Raw genomic sequence first — 14,888 nt, 5'->3', positions numbered from 1 at the left:
GCTTCGCACAGACACCTGGTTGGCCACTGTGAGAAGGGGATGCTGGACTAGATGGGCCATTGGCCTGACCCAGCAGGAAGGCTCTTACATGCTTGAGCTTCAATGCCACACATAGCATGAGGTGGCAGAATTCTGGCCTGTTCCACATTAGTTGCAGGTGTGGCGTGGCTCATACACTGAATGCAAACCCATGCCAACAAGCAAACCTCTTTGCATGTTATCAGTTCTAGGCAGGGGCGGACTTTAGTAATATGACACCCTGAGCAAAGGACAGTATTTGGTGCGCCCCCCCCCAAATATTTCTTATTTCCGCAACAATTCCTTATTTATTATTTTGCAATCCCTCTACCTTGGAAGGTGGTGGACTCTCCTTCACTGGAGGTTTTTGTTGTTGTTGTTTTTTAACTGATTTACTTATTTTATTAACTATTCCCCATCTGGGTCTCAAAGTGGCTTACAAAATGGAAACATAAAATATACAAAAAAAAAAAAATCAAAACAAGCATAGGCACTTTCAAGATTGGAACTCCTGTTGTTTTCACCAGAGGTTTTTAAACAGAGGTCAGAGCCTCTCAAGGATTCTTGAGCTGCGATTCCAGCATTGCAGGGGCTTGAACTATTTGATCCAGCCTCACAATTCTATGATTCTACAGAGAATTCTACCATCTTATTTCACATAATGTGTAAACTAGTGGTTATAATTTATTTTATGGCAAGTGTGACACAAGGTAGTTAAGGGAGTTGTGCATCCCTCTTGCAGAGTATTGTGGCTCTGGTCGCACCAATTAATTAATTAATTAGTAACTGCTGTGCTTTAATTGCCCTTGGTTGTGTAACTCTTAATGATAACTGAAGTGAACTGGAGTGGCCAATTCATCTGTTGATAACACACTCATGAGTGACTACTCATCATCCAAGATTTCTACTCAATTTTACTTAAGCCTCATTCCTACACACTCTTACAACCCCAATGAACTTAGTGGGGCTTATTTCTCCCCCTCCCCGCCCACCTGCAGCCCAGAAGGTAAAAAAGACTCCAGTATAAACCCCTCCACCGCTTCGTTTCGCTGAAATGCGTAAAAGTGGTCTAGGGGAGGTGCGACGAGAAAAAGGGGCGTGCCGTTGAGCACGTGCAGAGTGCTCGCCTCCCATCCCGGGGGCGGAGGCGGAGGCGGCCTTGAGGCTTCGCAGGCTGCGCCTCAGCACCTCTCCTGCGAGGAGCGGAATGGGCTAGGGAGGCACGCTCCGGATCCGCCGCCGGTCCACCTTAAGCCGCACCGAGGCTGCTCCGCCTCCCCTGCCTCCTTCGCCCGTCCTTCGCCATGGCTGCGCGGCGGACGCTGGGCTTCGCGGTCCGGAACTACTCGCAAGCAGCAGCCAAGGTAACCCGCCGACCTTTCGCCTTCGAGCCGCCCCGGAGCTCCCCTGGAAGTGCGCGCGCCTTTGTAACCCGGTGGCAGGCAGAGCCTTGACTGGACTGTACCACTTCGGGCCGCGGGGGAGGAGAGTTGGGGGTCTGGGGGCTTCTCCCCTCCCATGGGGCGGCGGGAGGGAGATTAATTTCCCCCTTCCTGCTTAATAGGGGGCCTATACGTATTCAAATAAAATAAAATGCCTGGGGGGGGGTAGGGAATAGCAAGAAAGAGAGATAGTTGGCTGACTCATGATAATATATTTTTTTTGGCGCGGGGGGGTAAAGCTTTAAAAATATATTCATAATGTGTATAAAAGAGAACAGTTATGACGGCTGGTGGAAATTAAACGATGAAAAACAAAAATATAAAATAGGCACGGAGTACAGTTGCACATAGGTTAAAAGAACGAAGTCCAAGTAAAGAACAGTTAGCGTTATTTGCTCATCAGGTCCAGTTCCTGATCCGCCAAGCTTGTGAGGAGGGTTGTCTTACAAATGCCAGTTCATATAAAAGGTGTCTGAAGGTTCTAGTGCTGAACCGGGATAAGAAGTTTGCATATAGGTCTTCTCCCCGTAGGGGGAAGCTTGCCGAGTGAAGTGGCCAAAGTCCAGAAGGAACTTGGTCTGTTGATTCTGCAGCTGCACGTGTGAAATGGGTTTGTCTCCGTGAAAATTGCTGGTGGGTGAGATCAGGCGCAGCTCTCCAACACCTGGAGCCTCAAAACAAGCTCAGGTTTGCTCCCCCCCTCCCTCTGAATCTTTCACAGTTGCCACAAGAGGCAGAAATTCAGCCAGTGAAAACTCTTTCTTGGCACAGAGAGGCAGTGGATGGGAGAGGAGGTTCACCTGTTGAATTTCTGCCCATTGTGCAACTGTTTCAACCTATTAATACTTGAGATAATGGTACAGAACTATAATAGCCATTAAGGTGTAGAGCAAGACAATCCCATGCACATTTACTCAGAAGCAAATATGTGTTCAGTGGGTCTTAATCCCAAATAAGGTCACATCCACACCACACATTTAAAGTACATGGCTTCGCCCAAAGTATTCTGAGAACTGTAATATGTTAAGGGTGCTGATCATTGTAGCTCCAGGATTCTTTGAGTGACTGTGTGGGCAGTCACCAACCTGTGGCCCTTGAGATGTTGGATTACAACTCCCATTAGTGCTGAGGCTGATGGGAGTAGTAGTCCAAAAGCATCTGGAGGGCAAAGGCTAATCTATATGGACTGGGGCATGTGGGAAGGAACCTATGGAAGGAGGCGGAGAGTCTTTAAGGTTCTATTATGAAATCCTTGTGTCTCTCTTGTTTCTTTATTCCTTGAGCACCCCAGGTCTGCATCCCTTGTTCACTCAGTACCAGTAACGGCTGCGTAGACATCCACTTGTACCCTCTGCACTTCTGGCTGCCCATCTGTCTCTCCAGCTGTGCCTCCTTGCTTGTCTTGTCAACTCCCAGCCTTATATCTTTCCTGCAGGGCTGGCTGACAGAGGACTTCCTAGATTCCCTGAGAGCAGTGGTGGGGAGCAGCAATGTGTCCACAGCCACCCCAGTTTGTGAGCAACATGGCCATGACGAGTCCATGCACAGGTACGCAGTGGGACTTCCCAGAATTCCTCTTCTGCACATTGACCTCAATTGATTGATGCATGGCCTTGGACTTCTCAGGTATAAATGATGACTCTGCACATACAGTATGCTGTGACGGAGAATGGACCATTTCTGGGGAAGGGCCGTAGAGCAGTCCCAGGCTCTCTAGGCTTGGTGAGCCTGTCGGTCAGTGCAGACAATACTGCGCTAGATGGACCAATTTTCTGACTCGGCTTCCTGTGTTCCTACCAGCACTATATGCTTGCATGAGATGGCTGTCCTTTGCTTCTGGGTATTGACCAGAGAGCAGAAGAACAAGAAGAGGAAAGTCATCTGGTTGTGCTCAGGCAGAGGGAGAATGCAGGGCCTCCTAGACAGGCTGGTGCTGTGCTCATTAAAGCAGCTGTACCCCCAAGAGGTGCACCCCAACATCCTCCGAGAGACTGCAAAAGAGATTCCTAAGCAGAGTGTCTGCTCTTGCACTTCCGCCGCCTGAGGTGGGCACTTCACTCTCTCTGCCTCATGGACAGCCAAAAACCTTCATTTCTAATCAGGCCTTTGGCTTTTAATTATCTGTGGCCTTTTAGAGTGGGTGGGATGTTTTAATATATTTTCTCTTCCTGGTTTTAATGCAGGGTTTTTTTTTTCTAGGTTGCTTTGAGTTGCCATGGCAAATAAAGCGACAAATAAATTTAATAAATCATCAACAACAACATCGTAGTTCTGAGAAAATGCAGACACATAACTGGAAGGAGAGAACAGTGACATTGCCTCACAAAACCAATGAGAATAGCGCTTACACATTTTACCTCGCTTCTCTCTACAAATACTAGAAATTGATTCTCTTTTTTTTTAAGGAAAACTTTTTACTGTTTTTAGAGTCTGTTGAAATGGCTTTAACTTTTCTTCCCCCCCACATCTTATTGCAGTGCACTGACAGCCTCGGCCAGTGAGGCGTTTATACACATTCAAAATGGATGGATAAATTATGTTGTCCCACCGCCATCTCTTTAGGTGCCGCCCGCCAGATGCCGTGGTCTGGCCCCAGAACGTGGAGCAGGTCAGCTTGCTGGCGAAGGCCTGTTACAGCCGTGGGGCTCCCATCATTCCTTTCGGGACAGGAACGGGCCTAGAAGGGGGCGTGAGTGCTGTGCAGGTAAGGAGGGGAATGGCAAGCGAAATGGGAATGGGGATTGGGGGCGGGGGAAAGGTAGGCTGGAGCAGTGAGTGGGGGTGCGGGGTATGGTTTTGGGGGAGCTCAGAGTTCCAAGTGAGGCTTGGCCTGGAACAGAGGCCACATCCACACTGTACATTTAAAGCACTCTTGTGCCACTTTAAAGTGTCATCGCTTCCCCAAAGGATCTTGGGAACTGTAGTTTGTTAAGGGTGCTGAGACCCCATTCCGCTCCCAGAACTACAATTCTCAGTGGTTTTACAATCAATCCCTCTTCCCAGGGAACTCTGGGAACTGTGGCTCCAGGAGGGGAATAGCATTCTTTTGGGGGTGTCATGACTGTTTAAAGTAGTATGATACTGCTTTAAACAGATGGTGTGGATGGGGCCGTAGCTTTTGCGTGTGGCAATCGCTCCTTTTCTCCTGCCTGTTTTTGACTATTGTTCAATAAGCCATCACACCAGTAAATAAACAAATTGGCCGCTCTCCAGAGGCAAGGAGTTGGACTTTTAAGGCTGGGGAATATGTGGGACTCCTGCTCCTCCCTGCCCCCCATGCCAGACTCCTCCTCTTTGGGTTCCCCGTGCTCCCTTTTTGGTAACCCTGTGCTTGTCTCTTTCCATGGGACAGGGTGGTGTGTGCTTTAACCTGACCCAAATGGACCAGATCTCTGAGCTGAACGCAGAGGACTTCACTGTGGCTGTAGAACCAGGTGTGACCCGAAAGGCACTGAACAGCTACCTACGGGGCAGTGGACTCTGGTTTCCTGTAGGTACGCTTGCCTTAAGTACAATTCTGGGAGGGGTGCAGTGGAGTTGCATTCTGGGAAATAAAGGAATGTGGTAGCGGACCAGCCTAGTGGCTGGCAAGATGCTTTGATCTTACCGGCATTAGGAGGGGGGTGGCCTGGTTTGCCATTACCTAATTGCTCCCCCGGCTGTGCCTTTTCCTTCTTCAGACCCTGGGGCTGATGCTTCTCTCTGCGGCATGGCGGCCACAAGTGCCTCAGGCACCAATGCTGTGCGCTATGGCACCATGCGCCAAAACGTGCTCAACCTGCAGGTGGTGCTGCCTGACGGGAGGGTCCTCCACACAGCCGGCCAGAGCCGGAGGCCCAGGTACCCAGCTAAGTTCTTCTTGCTATCCTGAAGCTCCTTCTGCGCCTTCCCTCAAATCTTGGTTTTGGCCGCTTCCAGGCTGCTGCTCTTTTGGGATGGGGTTCAGTCATATGCCAGCAAGTTCAGCTTGCTCAGTTAAAATGCATTTGGTTAATTCTCCAAAAGATTAGACGTTTTGCAAGAAGGGAAGTGAGGGGGAACGCACCAGTAAGTATGGGATAATGTTGGTTTGATGCAACGTCATCTAACTCCCGCAGGAGTGAGATGGGCTTTAAAAGAGGATTAGACAAATCCATGGAGGAAATGGCAATCGATGGCTGTCAGCCATGATGGCTAATATCTGCCTCCACTGTTGCTTCTGAGTCTCATTTGCTGTGAACCACAGAAGCAGAGAGTGCTCTTGTGCTCGGATCCTGCTTGTGGGTTTCCCACAGGCATTTGGTTGGCCAATGTGAGAAGAGGATGCTGGACTACGTGGGCCATTGGCCTGATCCAGCACGCTCTCCCTATGTTCTTATATTCTTAAGCTGCTAGCCCAACAGAAAAGCGACCATCCTGATGGTTGTGTGACCTTATACAGCATCGAATACATTGCATGTGCTCATTGGGAGGAGGAAGCTGACTGCTTACACCAGGGGAAGAGGCTGATTGGTGCAGGGCCCAGCCTGGTCCCTTGAAACTCACGGACTGCTTTTTGCTTGCAGGAAAAGCGCTGCTGGCTACCACCTAACAGGACTCTTTGTCGGCTCCGAGGGGACGCTGGGCCTCATCACCCAGGCCACACTGCGCCTGCACGGCACCCCAGAGGCCACCGTGGCAGCCGTCTGCGCCTTTCCCAGCGTGCAAGCAGCTGTGGACAGCACTGTGCAGGTTCTTCAAACTGGGATCCCCATCGCCCGTATTGGTAAGCAGGACTACAGGGCACCCCAGGCGGTGGCGGACAAGGGAGAAGAACAGGGTGGGCCAAAAGGCTTCCTTCCGGAGCCTGCAAGATCAGGCCTCGTAATGGTCTCGTCAGCCTGAATCTTCTCTGTGCAGTATATATAGGACTCCTCTCTGCCACTGGCTGAGTTGGGATGGCATGGAATGTTCACAAATGGTCTAACTGCTGGGGTTGGTGGGAAGGGGTTAGACATGGAATGCAAAGGTCAGTGCAGGTGCTGTGTAAGAGAAGGAATGGGACAGCTGGGTGGAAGAACCAGGACATAAGAGCAGGAAGAACGGGGAGTGAGGGCAGTTAGAGGGGAATTGGGAAGTAGAGGGGCTAATGGCTGGCATATGTGTGTGTTTGTGCGGGGGGTGGAAGTGAGATAAAGGAGCCTCATGCCATCTAGGAGCAAAAAGGCCTGAAGGCCAGAAGTAAAAGATTTGATGTCCATTTAATTGATTGATTGCATTTATACCCCACCCTTTTCTCCAAGCATCTCAAGGTGGTTCTCCCCCTCCTCATTTAATCCCCACAAGAGGCCTGTGAGTTAGGTTAGGCTGAGAGGAAGTGACCTCATGGCTGAGCAGGGATTTGAACTGTGGTCTCTCTCAGGTCCTAGTCTGACAGTCTAACCATACACCACCACTGGCTATCAAAATAAACAGTCAAGTCTGTGACCACAAGTGTTACCTTAAAAATTGGATCTCTTGTCGTGTTTTCTCCCACAAGGCGAGCCTTGCCTTTGAAACAAATAAATACATTCCATAGACAAATTTATTCAAGTAAGTTTGTGTTCACCTCCTTACATTGTCCAATACGCACGCACACTTTTTCCTTCCTTTGCCTCAAAACTGCTCTGGCGTGGAGGCGGTTTTGTGATGCTGCAGGAAGGCTGCTCCCATTGATTCATACACTAACGATCTCACGTGAGTCTACTCTGAAGTAAGCTCCATGGCGTTCCAAGAGGCTTGTTTCCAGGTGTGTGTTGCATTGCCCTCTAACTGTGCAGTCCTAACCATATCAGCTCATAAGTAAATCCTATTGGTTTCAATGGGGTGTAAGCTAGATGAGGATTGCAGCTGAAGTGGCTTTGCTTGCTCTGGGTTTTCCCTTCTGCTCCTGTGATGTCCCCCTATGGCGAGTGGCCCTCTTCTCTTTGCCACCAGAGTTCCTGGATGATGTCATGATGGCCGCCTGCAACAGCCACAGTGGCCTGAGCTACGCAGAGCTGCCCACCCTCTTCCTGGAGTTCCATGGCACTGAAAACAGCGTGGAGGAGCAGGTCCAAGCAACAGGTGGGTTCTGCAGAAGCCGGGCCAAGCCTGCCAGCCAGACAAGCCTGGCAATAAGGCTGAGTCGGGATATGTTTGGCACAGCAGCCTGGCACCATGCTTTGGTGGTGGTAGTGTATAGTTAAACTATGGAGCTCTCTCCCACTGAAGGCAGTGATGGCCACCAACTTGGATGGCTTTAAAAAAGGATGGATTCATGGAGGAGAAGGCGATCAACAGCTACTAGCTTTGATGGCTATGCTCTGCCTCCACCGTTGGAGGCAGCAATGCTTCTGAGCACCAGTTGCTGGAAACCACAGGAGGCGAGAGGGCTATTGGCCTCTGCTCCTGCTCATGGGTTTCCCCACAGGCATCTGGTTGGCCGCTGTGAGAACAGGATGCTGGACTAGATAGCCTATTGGCCTGATGCAGAAGGCTCTTCTTATGGTTGGCAGCAGAGAAGAAGAGGAGGAGTTTGGATTTGATATCCCGCTTTATCACTACCCGAAGGAGTCTCAAAGCGGCTAACATTTTCCTTTCCCTTCCTCCCCCACAACAAACACTCTGTGAGATGAGTGGGGCTGAGAGACTTCAAAGAAGTGTGACTGGCCCAAGGTCATCCAGCAGCTGTATGTGGAGGAGCGGAGACGCGAACCCGGTTCCCCAGATTACGAGTCTACCGCTCTTAACCACTACACCACGCTGGCTCACCAGAGGTGGTAGTGGTGGTGCTCTGACACAAGGCTATCTTCGCAGGGGAGATTGTGCAGTCGAATGGGGGCTCGGAATTTGTGTGGGCACGGGAGCAGGAGGCTCGCAGTCAGCTGTGGGCCGCACGCCACAATGCCTGGTATGCTGCGCTGGCCCTTCGCCCAGGCCGGAAGGTGAGTCAAGAGGGGAGAGGAGAAAGCTCTGTTGGGTGGCTTAGCACTTTAAAAAGAAAGAACTCTGATCTGCCTTGCAATTTGGCTCCTTTGCTTGAGTTACGAAGAACACTCTCCATTATGCTTCATTTCACCTCTCGCTTACCGTGTTCCGAACGCCACCTCCGTTCACGAGGATCGCAAGGTTGAGTTACAAGCAGGTTCCTGAGTTTGGCTGACTGGCTACCTTCTTTTCAAGGTTGCTTCTGAGAAGGAGTTGTTGATGAAAGAACTCTGCTGCATGTGTAGTGAAACTAGGGTTTGGTGCAACGTGACTAGGCTGCTGTGGAGCCACACAAGGGTAGTAGCCTGGAGGGTTGCAGAGACTGATTAATGTGGGGTGGTATTGATGGGCTGAAGGCTAGGCAAGGGCATTTTGAGGCCTGGTGGTTCTCAAAAAGATATCAAAAGGCTAGGAAGGGAAGAAAGTTAAGCCTCCTCAAAAGCATTGCCCCACCCTTTCCCTCCTCCCATCTGCATCATCTGCAGGGATACTCGACTGACGTCTGTGTTCCAATCTCCCGCCTCCCTGCAATCCTGCTGGAAACAAAGAAAGATCTACTGGAGTCCAAGCTCACAGGTGGGCAGAATATTGTTTGAGGAGCATTCCAGAAATGGGGGGCCACCACTGAAAAGGCTGATTTTGTACTGCCACTTCTGAACCTCTAGTGGAAGGGAGCTCACGAAGGAAGCCTTGGATGACGATGAGCGTGTGGGGAGAGGTGGTCCTTGAGCTACTGGGGTCCTGAGCTGTTTTCGTCCAGTTGAAGGGCACCAGATTGAGGGAGGCTGGCCTCATCTTCATCCTGCATCATGGCAAACAATGATCTCTTTACCGCTGCTGGTTTTTCAGGCCCTATTGTCGGCCATGTTGGTGATGGGAATTTCCACTGCCTCTTGATTTTTGATCCGGAAGACGCCGAAGAAAGCAGGAGGGTGGCAGAGTTTTCCAAACGGCTGGTCAGGTAAGGATCTGACTGGAGATCAAGGGTCTGGAAACCAAGCCTTATGAGGAATGGTTGAGGGTTGTTCCAGAGAGAGGGGATATGAGAGCCATCTTCAAACATCTAAAAGGCTATCACATGGAAGATGGAGCAAACTTGTTTGCTACTACTTCAGAGGGGAGGGCCTGAACCAGTGGATTCTAATGACAAGAAAGGAGATTCCGACAAAACATTTGATAAAAACTTTCTGGCGGTAAGAGCTGTTTGACAGGGTAGTGGACTACCTTGGAAGGTAGTCCACCACTCTCCTTCACTGGAGGTTTTTAAGCAGAGGTTGGATGGGCGTCTGTCAGATTCTGGAGCTGTCATTCCTTTAAACTAATGACGCTTGGGATCCCTTCCAACTCGTGCTCTGTGATTCTATTATTTTGTGGTATGCAGGAATCACTGCTGCTTAAGAGCCTCCAATGAATGAGATGATGGTGATAATAGAAGAGTCTTTCCACTTCGTAAGTTAACCTTTCAATATGTGGGGGGCTGTGTAAGCCAAGGGGTGAGGCGAAACTCACAGCCCCTTTGTATCCTTGCTGCCCCTTGTTTTAACAAGAGGACCAGAGGCAAATGCTGGGAACTGGCAAATGCTGGGAACTAGGTACCAGCACAGATGTTCTTATGTTTCGATCCAATGTTTGTGCTTTTATTATTTTCCTCCAGGCGTGCATTGGCGATGGACGGCACCTGCACAGGGGAACATGGCATAGGCCTGGGCAAACGCCAGTTTTTGCGTGAGGAAGTAGACGAGGTGGCGCTGTCCACCATGCAGCAGATCAAGGTGGCGCTGGACCCTAAAAACCTCATGAACCCTGGAAAGGTGCTGTGAAAGCCTGAGATTGTCTGCGCAAATGTAATAACAGTTTGTAGTGGATTTACATGGAACCGTCCACACACATCAGTCCACTTTATGAATTGTTCTGTGATGGTTCCCCAGTGTTAATTGCATCACTGCCATCTGGAGGGGCACAGTATTGAAAGTGGGATTGTGTATATACTTTCCGCTACCATCATGAGCACAAACCGTTACAGACACACGATAAGGACGCTTGGAGTGTCCTCCCATGAGGCCCAGCATTTTTTCCCATACAGGGCGAAAGCTCCATCTTTGACTGAAAGCATCTGTTGCGGAGGCTGCACCACATACGCCCTTCCAAAGGGGGCTTGCCTACCATCTCTGGCTCATTTGCACTGCAATCTTAAAAATTAAACAAGTTCAGTTCAACCAGAGCTTTCCATTCTCTCAAGGGATGCAGAGTACTGTAGTTACCCAAAGGGGAATCGGTATAGCGGAGAACTCCTGCTTCACCCAGTGTGCCACTGCTAAGGTTCCTTGATGGAAGCTTTGATTTTGAAGATGCTTTAAATGTGGCAACCTTTTGTTAGGTAGGCATGACCTTGGCTGGAGAGGCAAGCTCAGGTGACTCCACAGCCACCTGTGTTTTAATATGTATTACATACCTGTTTTGCCAAGTGGAGCTGAAATGAGCCACAAATGTGCATTTGTGGAGCAGATGGAGCTGCAGGTGTTTATGCAGGTGTTACAAAAGCACATGGGTAGAAGCTGGGATGGGATGTGGGCTCTGAAGAAACGCTTTTCCAGTGGAGAAAATCCTAAAGTTTTGTCCTTTGCCAAAGACCAGGCTTGATGAATCTGCTTTGGGTTTTTTTTACTAGAGCCCCAAGATCTACCAACCAGAGCCAGCTGCAAAGGCACCCAGTTAAAATGAAAGAACAGGGTGGCTTCTAATCACATAAAATCATTTTCAGTACCTGTACTTGTTCTGTCTTTTCCCCACCAAGGCCCACTGCTGATCAGCTTTCTTCGTTTCAGCAGCCTAATCTAGATGGGGGAAAAGTCATTTTGTTATGACATTTCTGAGAGTCAGAAACCCTTGCTGATGTACTTCAGATCAAAGAGGTATCTACCTCTTACTCATCCTTCACTCTATAGTTCCAGGAAGCAAAGTTGCAGTTGCATGCTGCCTTCTCAATCCATTTTCCTACCTACACAGGTTGACAGCTGTATGCGTGTCTCTTTTGACTCCTCTCCTCTGCAAATCCTCTGGCATCTGCTTTTTCATTTCTTACCTTCCAATTCACTGGCAGAACTCATGATCAAGGACATGGGTCGGCAAACTAAGGCCCGGGGGCTGGATCTGGCCCAACTGCCTTCTGGATCCGGCCCGCGGACGGTCCAGGAATCGCCGTGTGGAACAGTGTGGATTTGATCCTGATCGTTCGGGCTGTTCCATTTCCCCCCCCCCACACACACACACCATGGCAGCGCCTCCTCCCTCCCTTCTCCTGGCTTCTCCCCGCCTTGCGGAAGAAGGGGGCTGGGCTTTGATTGATGCCAGCAGCAGCAGCAGCGTGATCACTTGAGCAGCCGCCATTTAAAGCAGCCCCTCTCTGGAGCCCTTTTGCGTGCTGCTCATCGTCCCACCACTGCCACCGTCTGGCCCCCCACAAGGCCTGAGGGACAGTGGTCCGGCCCCCTGCTGAAAAAATTTGCTGACCCTTGATCAAGGACTTCAAGCTGCCCCCATTACCACCACTATTTAACCAAGATGAAGCAATAGTAAATTGCCTTCACAACAGGTCGGGAAAGTGTGTGTGGGCTTGCCAGTTGCATTAAACAGCTTTTTCCAGCCTATGGACCACCAGCTGTTGGGACTCCCACCTCCCATCAGCTCCTGCCAGCATGGCAAATGCTCAGGGCTGATGGGAGTTGGAATCTGGCAGCAACAGCAGGAGGGCACTGGTTGGGGAATGCTGGCACAGGGGTATTTTACACTACAGGAGAAGCAGTGAGGGTGCAGGATCTGAACGTCACACACGTGACAGATTTCATCTGCATGAGCCAACCCTGGAAATGGGAATTGGGCCTCCTAGCACCAAGGTCAGATTTTGCCTTTCCTGCAAGCGTCTCACAAAATGAAAAAACATTATCCCCAATTAATAAGCTTGCAGAGAGGATGCCCAGCCAGAGACCTGATAGGATTGGAGGGTAGCCTTTCCTCCACCTTCTCTGGAGCTATGCAAAACCTGTGTGCTCTTAAGAGAAGACAAAAGCCATTAGAGAAGAGCTTGTACCATCGCTTGGCCTAATAGAACTCTTGTCACTGCATTTTATACCATTTGTTTCAGCGTTTCAAAACTGTAATACAAATACAGATGCCTTGGCAGAAAGGTGGCATACAAAGGCAGTCAAATTAATGGCAGTGATTCATCAGTACCGGGGAAAGTGGAGGGGCGCGTCCAACACATCACTTTTGAAATTGAGGCTAGTGCTGTCGTCTTTCTGGTCCTCCGCTGTTTTATAGAAGGCGGAGGGGGGGGGAAGTATTGCTCCTGCTCTCAACCATGTCACAAGATGCAGCTCCTTTCTTTAATTCCATGGACCAAGAATGGGTGAACCTGCGGCTCTACCTGTGCTGTGTTGCTGGACTGCAGTTCCCATCATCCCTGACCACTGGTCAGGCAAGCTAGGGCTGCTGGGAGCTGGAGTCCAACAACTGCTAAAGGGCCACAGGTTCCCCATTCCTGCTATCCAGAGAACCCAGCAGTAGATGGCACCAGAGCCAACGAGTTCTGGTTTTGCCCCCATCCTCCTACCTGTTGAGCTCTACAAGGGACAACACTGAGACAAGCAAGAGGGGGCCTCGGACTGCCTGTTACCTGCAATTCATTTTTACCTGAAGGAAACAAGATGCAGCCATTCCTAAGAAAAAGGTCCTTAACATTCAGCCTTTTTACTTGAGACGTGATACCACAGCCCCAAACAAAGATGTGCGTCGGTTGCAATTCTGTGCAGAAAACCTCAAGATTGTGGTTGCAGCTGCACAGCTCAGCTTCCCGAGGTCCTCAGCTCTAGCTTAAAAGGAAACACAATGTGGGTGCAAATGCCAGTGTGAAGATCACCTAGTGAATCGTCAAAAGCCAGAGGGATGGGGATTCATTGCTCCGCACGCCCTTTTACCACCCCCAGCAGTATACACATCATGTGGGAGAATTCTTAACCAGTGTAAATATATGCAGGCTGTGGCAGCCAGGCTTTCCTAAAAATGAGAGAGGAGTCCCAGTTAGGGGAATTGCAGGCCTGAGGCATTCAGCCACTCCACCAATAGGCTACTGAAGCAGCACCAGTGGACATTACAAGACTGCAACCAAAGAACTGGCTTTAAAAAAACCCTAGCCCCTCCTGCACAGCTTCTTGGCCCTTGTTGCCTTCTCCAGCTTGCCAGCCCACTATGCGGCAGTGACAGGTTTCTTATGCCCTTGGGCTCTTTTCCACCAACAATGAACAGCTCCTCCTGTCCGTGGGCCCTCTGCACAATCTCTGATTTGCAGGTAATGGTCAAAGATCTTTGCTCTGATTCTTCTAGCAGCCTTGCCCCTTGACAGGCTCCCCTGGCACTTTCTACCACTTCCATTCCCTGGCCTGCTGCTCCTCCAGCTCCTAAGCATTCTGACATTTTTTTCAGAGCCTTCTCTGTACGTATTCCCAGTTCCCTTCTATTCTGTCTCCTCTTCCTTCATCCACAAATTTCTTCTGTGCCTCATTGACCCCTGTGCCCTTCTTTTGGTTTTCTTGCTCCGAGCATCTTTTTTTTAGTTTCTCTTAAAAAAGGGCAACCTCTTTCCAGCCCTCAGCCACCCCGGGTGGTTTTAATCCCAGCCAAACTTTACAACTTTTTCATCCCTCATGGAACTTGGACGGCAAACTGCCTTGCTCTCTGGACTTCACAGTCCATACCATCAGAGCAATTTAGCCAATCAGTGACAGAAGCTTCCATGTCACACATTTACATGTTGTTGTTGTTGTTTAGTCGTTTAGTCGTGTCCGACTCTTCGTGACCCCATGGACCAGAGCACGCCAGGCACTCCTGTCTTCCACTGCCTCCCGCAGTTTGGTCAGACTCATGTTTGTAGCTTTGAGGACACTGTCCAACCATCTCGTCCTCTGTCGTCCCCTTCTCCTTGTGCCCTCAATCTTTCCCAACATCAGGGTCTTTTCCAGGGAGTCTTCTCTTCTCATGAGGTGGCCAAAGTATTGGAGCCTCAGCTTCACGATCTGTCCTTCCAGTGGGCACTCAGGGCTAATTTCCTTCAGAATGGATAGGTTTGATCTTCTTGCAGTCCATGGGACATTTACATACTGCAGTACAACTCACACTGACCCCATTTTACAGGTAATGCTAGGCCAACCGATGGTTTAGCAGCAACAAGCAATGAAACAATGGCTTAGCCCCACGTCGCACAGCAGCAATAGCAGAAGAATACAGCAGCCACAATCTTTGTTCCGGGATCCCACATGTTGGCTTGTTCACGCTAAACCATGGTTTGGACCACTCGTTTCCATGAAGCCCCTTCCGATATTCTCACTCCAAGCGATCACTTTGCCATTTGGGGATTTCTTACCTTGTAGTAGCATTTCTGGCTGAAACAAGTGACCAAAAAGAGCTGCA

The 14,888-nt window shown here is 49.9% G+C and overlaps 1 protein-coding gene and 1 long non-coding RNA gene across 3 annotated transcripts in view; one reads left to right on the top strand and one right to left on the bottom strand.

Moving 5' to 3' along the window:
• LOC310767890 overlaps positions 1-14,888 on the bottom strand; it is a 196,892-nt gene that overhangs the window by 112,147 nt on the left and 69,857 nt on the right. The window lies entirely within an intron of this gene.
• LDHD (lactate dehydrogenase D) lies at positions 1,140-10,642 on the top strand. 2 transcript variants are annotated; one of them, XM_083625268.1, is made up of 11 exons: positions 1,140-1,382; positions 2,896-3,008; positions 4,023-4,164; positions 4,813-4,954; positions 5,141-5,300; positions 6,005-6,204; positions 7,395-7,523; positions 8,256-8,383; positions 8,912-9,002; positions 9,276-9,387; positions 10,081-10,642. In XM_083625268.1, the coding sequence occupies exons 1-11, from the start codon at positions 1,323-1,325 to the stop codon at positions 10,244-10,246; spliced, it is 1,443 nt and encodes a 480-aa protein (XP_083481394.1). In that variant the 5' UTR covers positions 1,140-1,322; the 3' UTR covers positions 10,247-10,642. The 2 variants fall into 2 exon arrangements, with proteins under 2 accessions (XP_083481394.1, XP_083481395.1); XM_083625269.1 differs by lacking the exon at positions 1,140-1,382 and adding an exon at positions 1,889-2,147.

Source organism: Podarcis filfolensis (assembly GCF_964270895.1).
Source record: "Podarcis filfolensis genome assembly, chromosome: 8".
Lineage (NCBI taxonomy): Eukaryota > Metazoa > Chordata > Lepidosauria > Squamata > Lacertidae > Podarcis > Podarcis filfolensis.
This window is presented reverse-complemented; position numbering and strand designations above follow the sequence as displayed.

What these genes read in the sequence shown, in the direction of transcription:
- LDHD (XM_083625268.1), top strand. Translation starts at nt 1,323, where the DNA reads ATGGCTGCGCGGCGGACGCTGGGCTTCGCGGTCCGGAACTACTCGCAA. An exon ending in GGGGCGTGAGTGCTGTGCAG is followed by an intron (nt 4,165 to 4,812) that starts GTAAGGAGGGGA and finishes TCCATGGGACAG; the next exon opens with GGTGGTGTGTGCTTTAACCT. An exon ending in ACTGGAGTCCAAGCTCACAG is followed by an intron (nt 9,003 to 9,275) that starts GTGGGCAGAATA and finishes CTGGTTTTTCAG; the next exon opens with GCCCTATTGTCGGCCATGTT.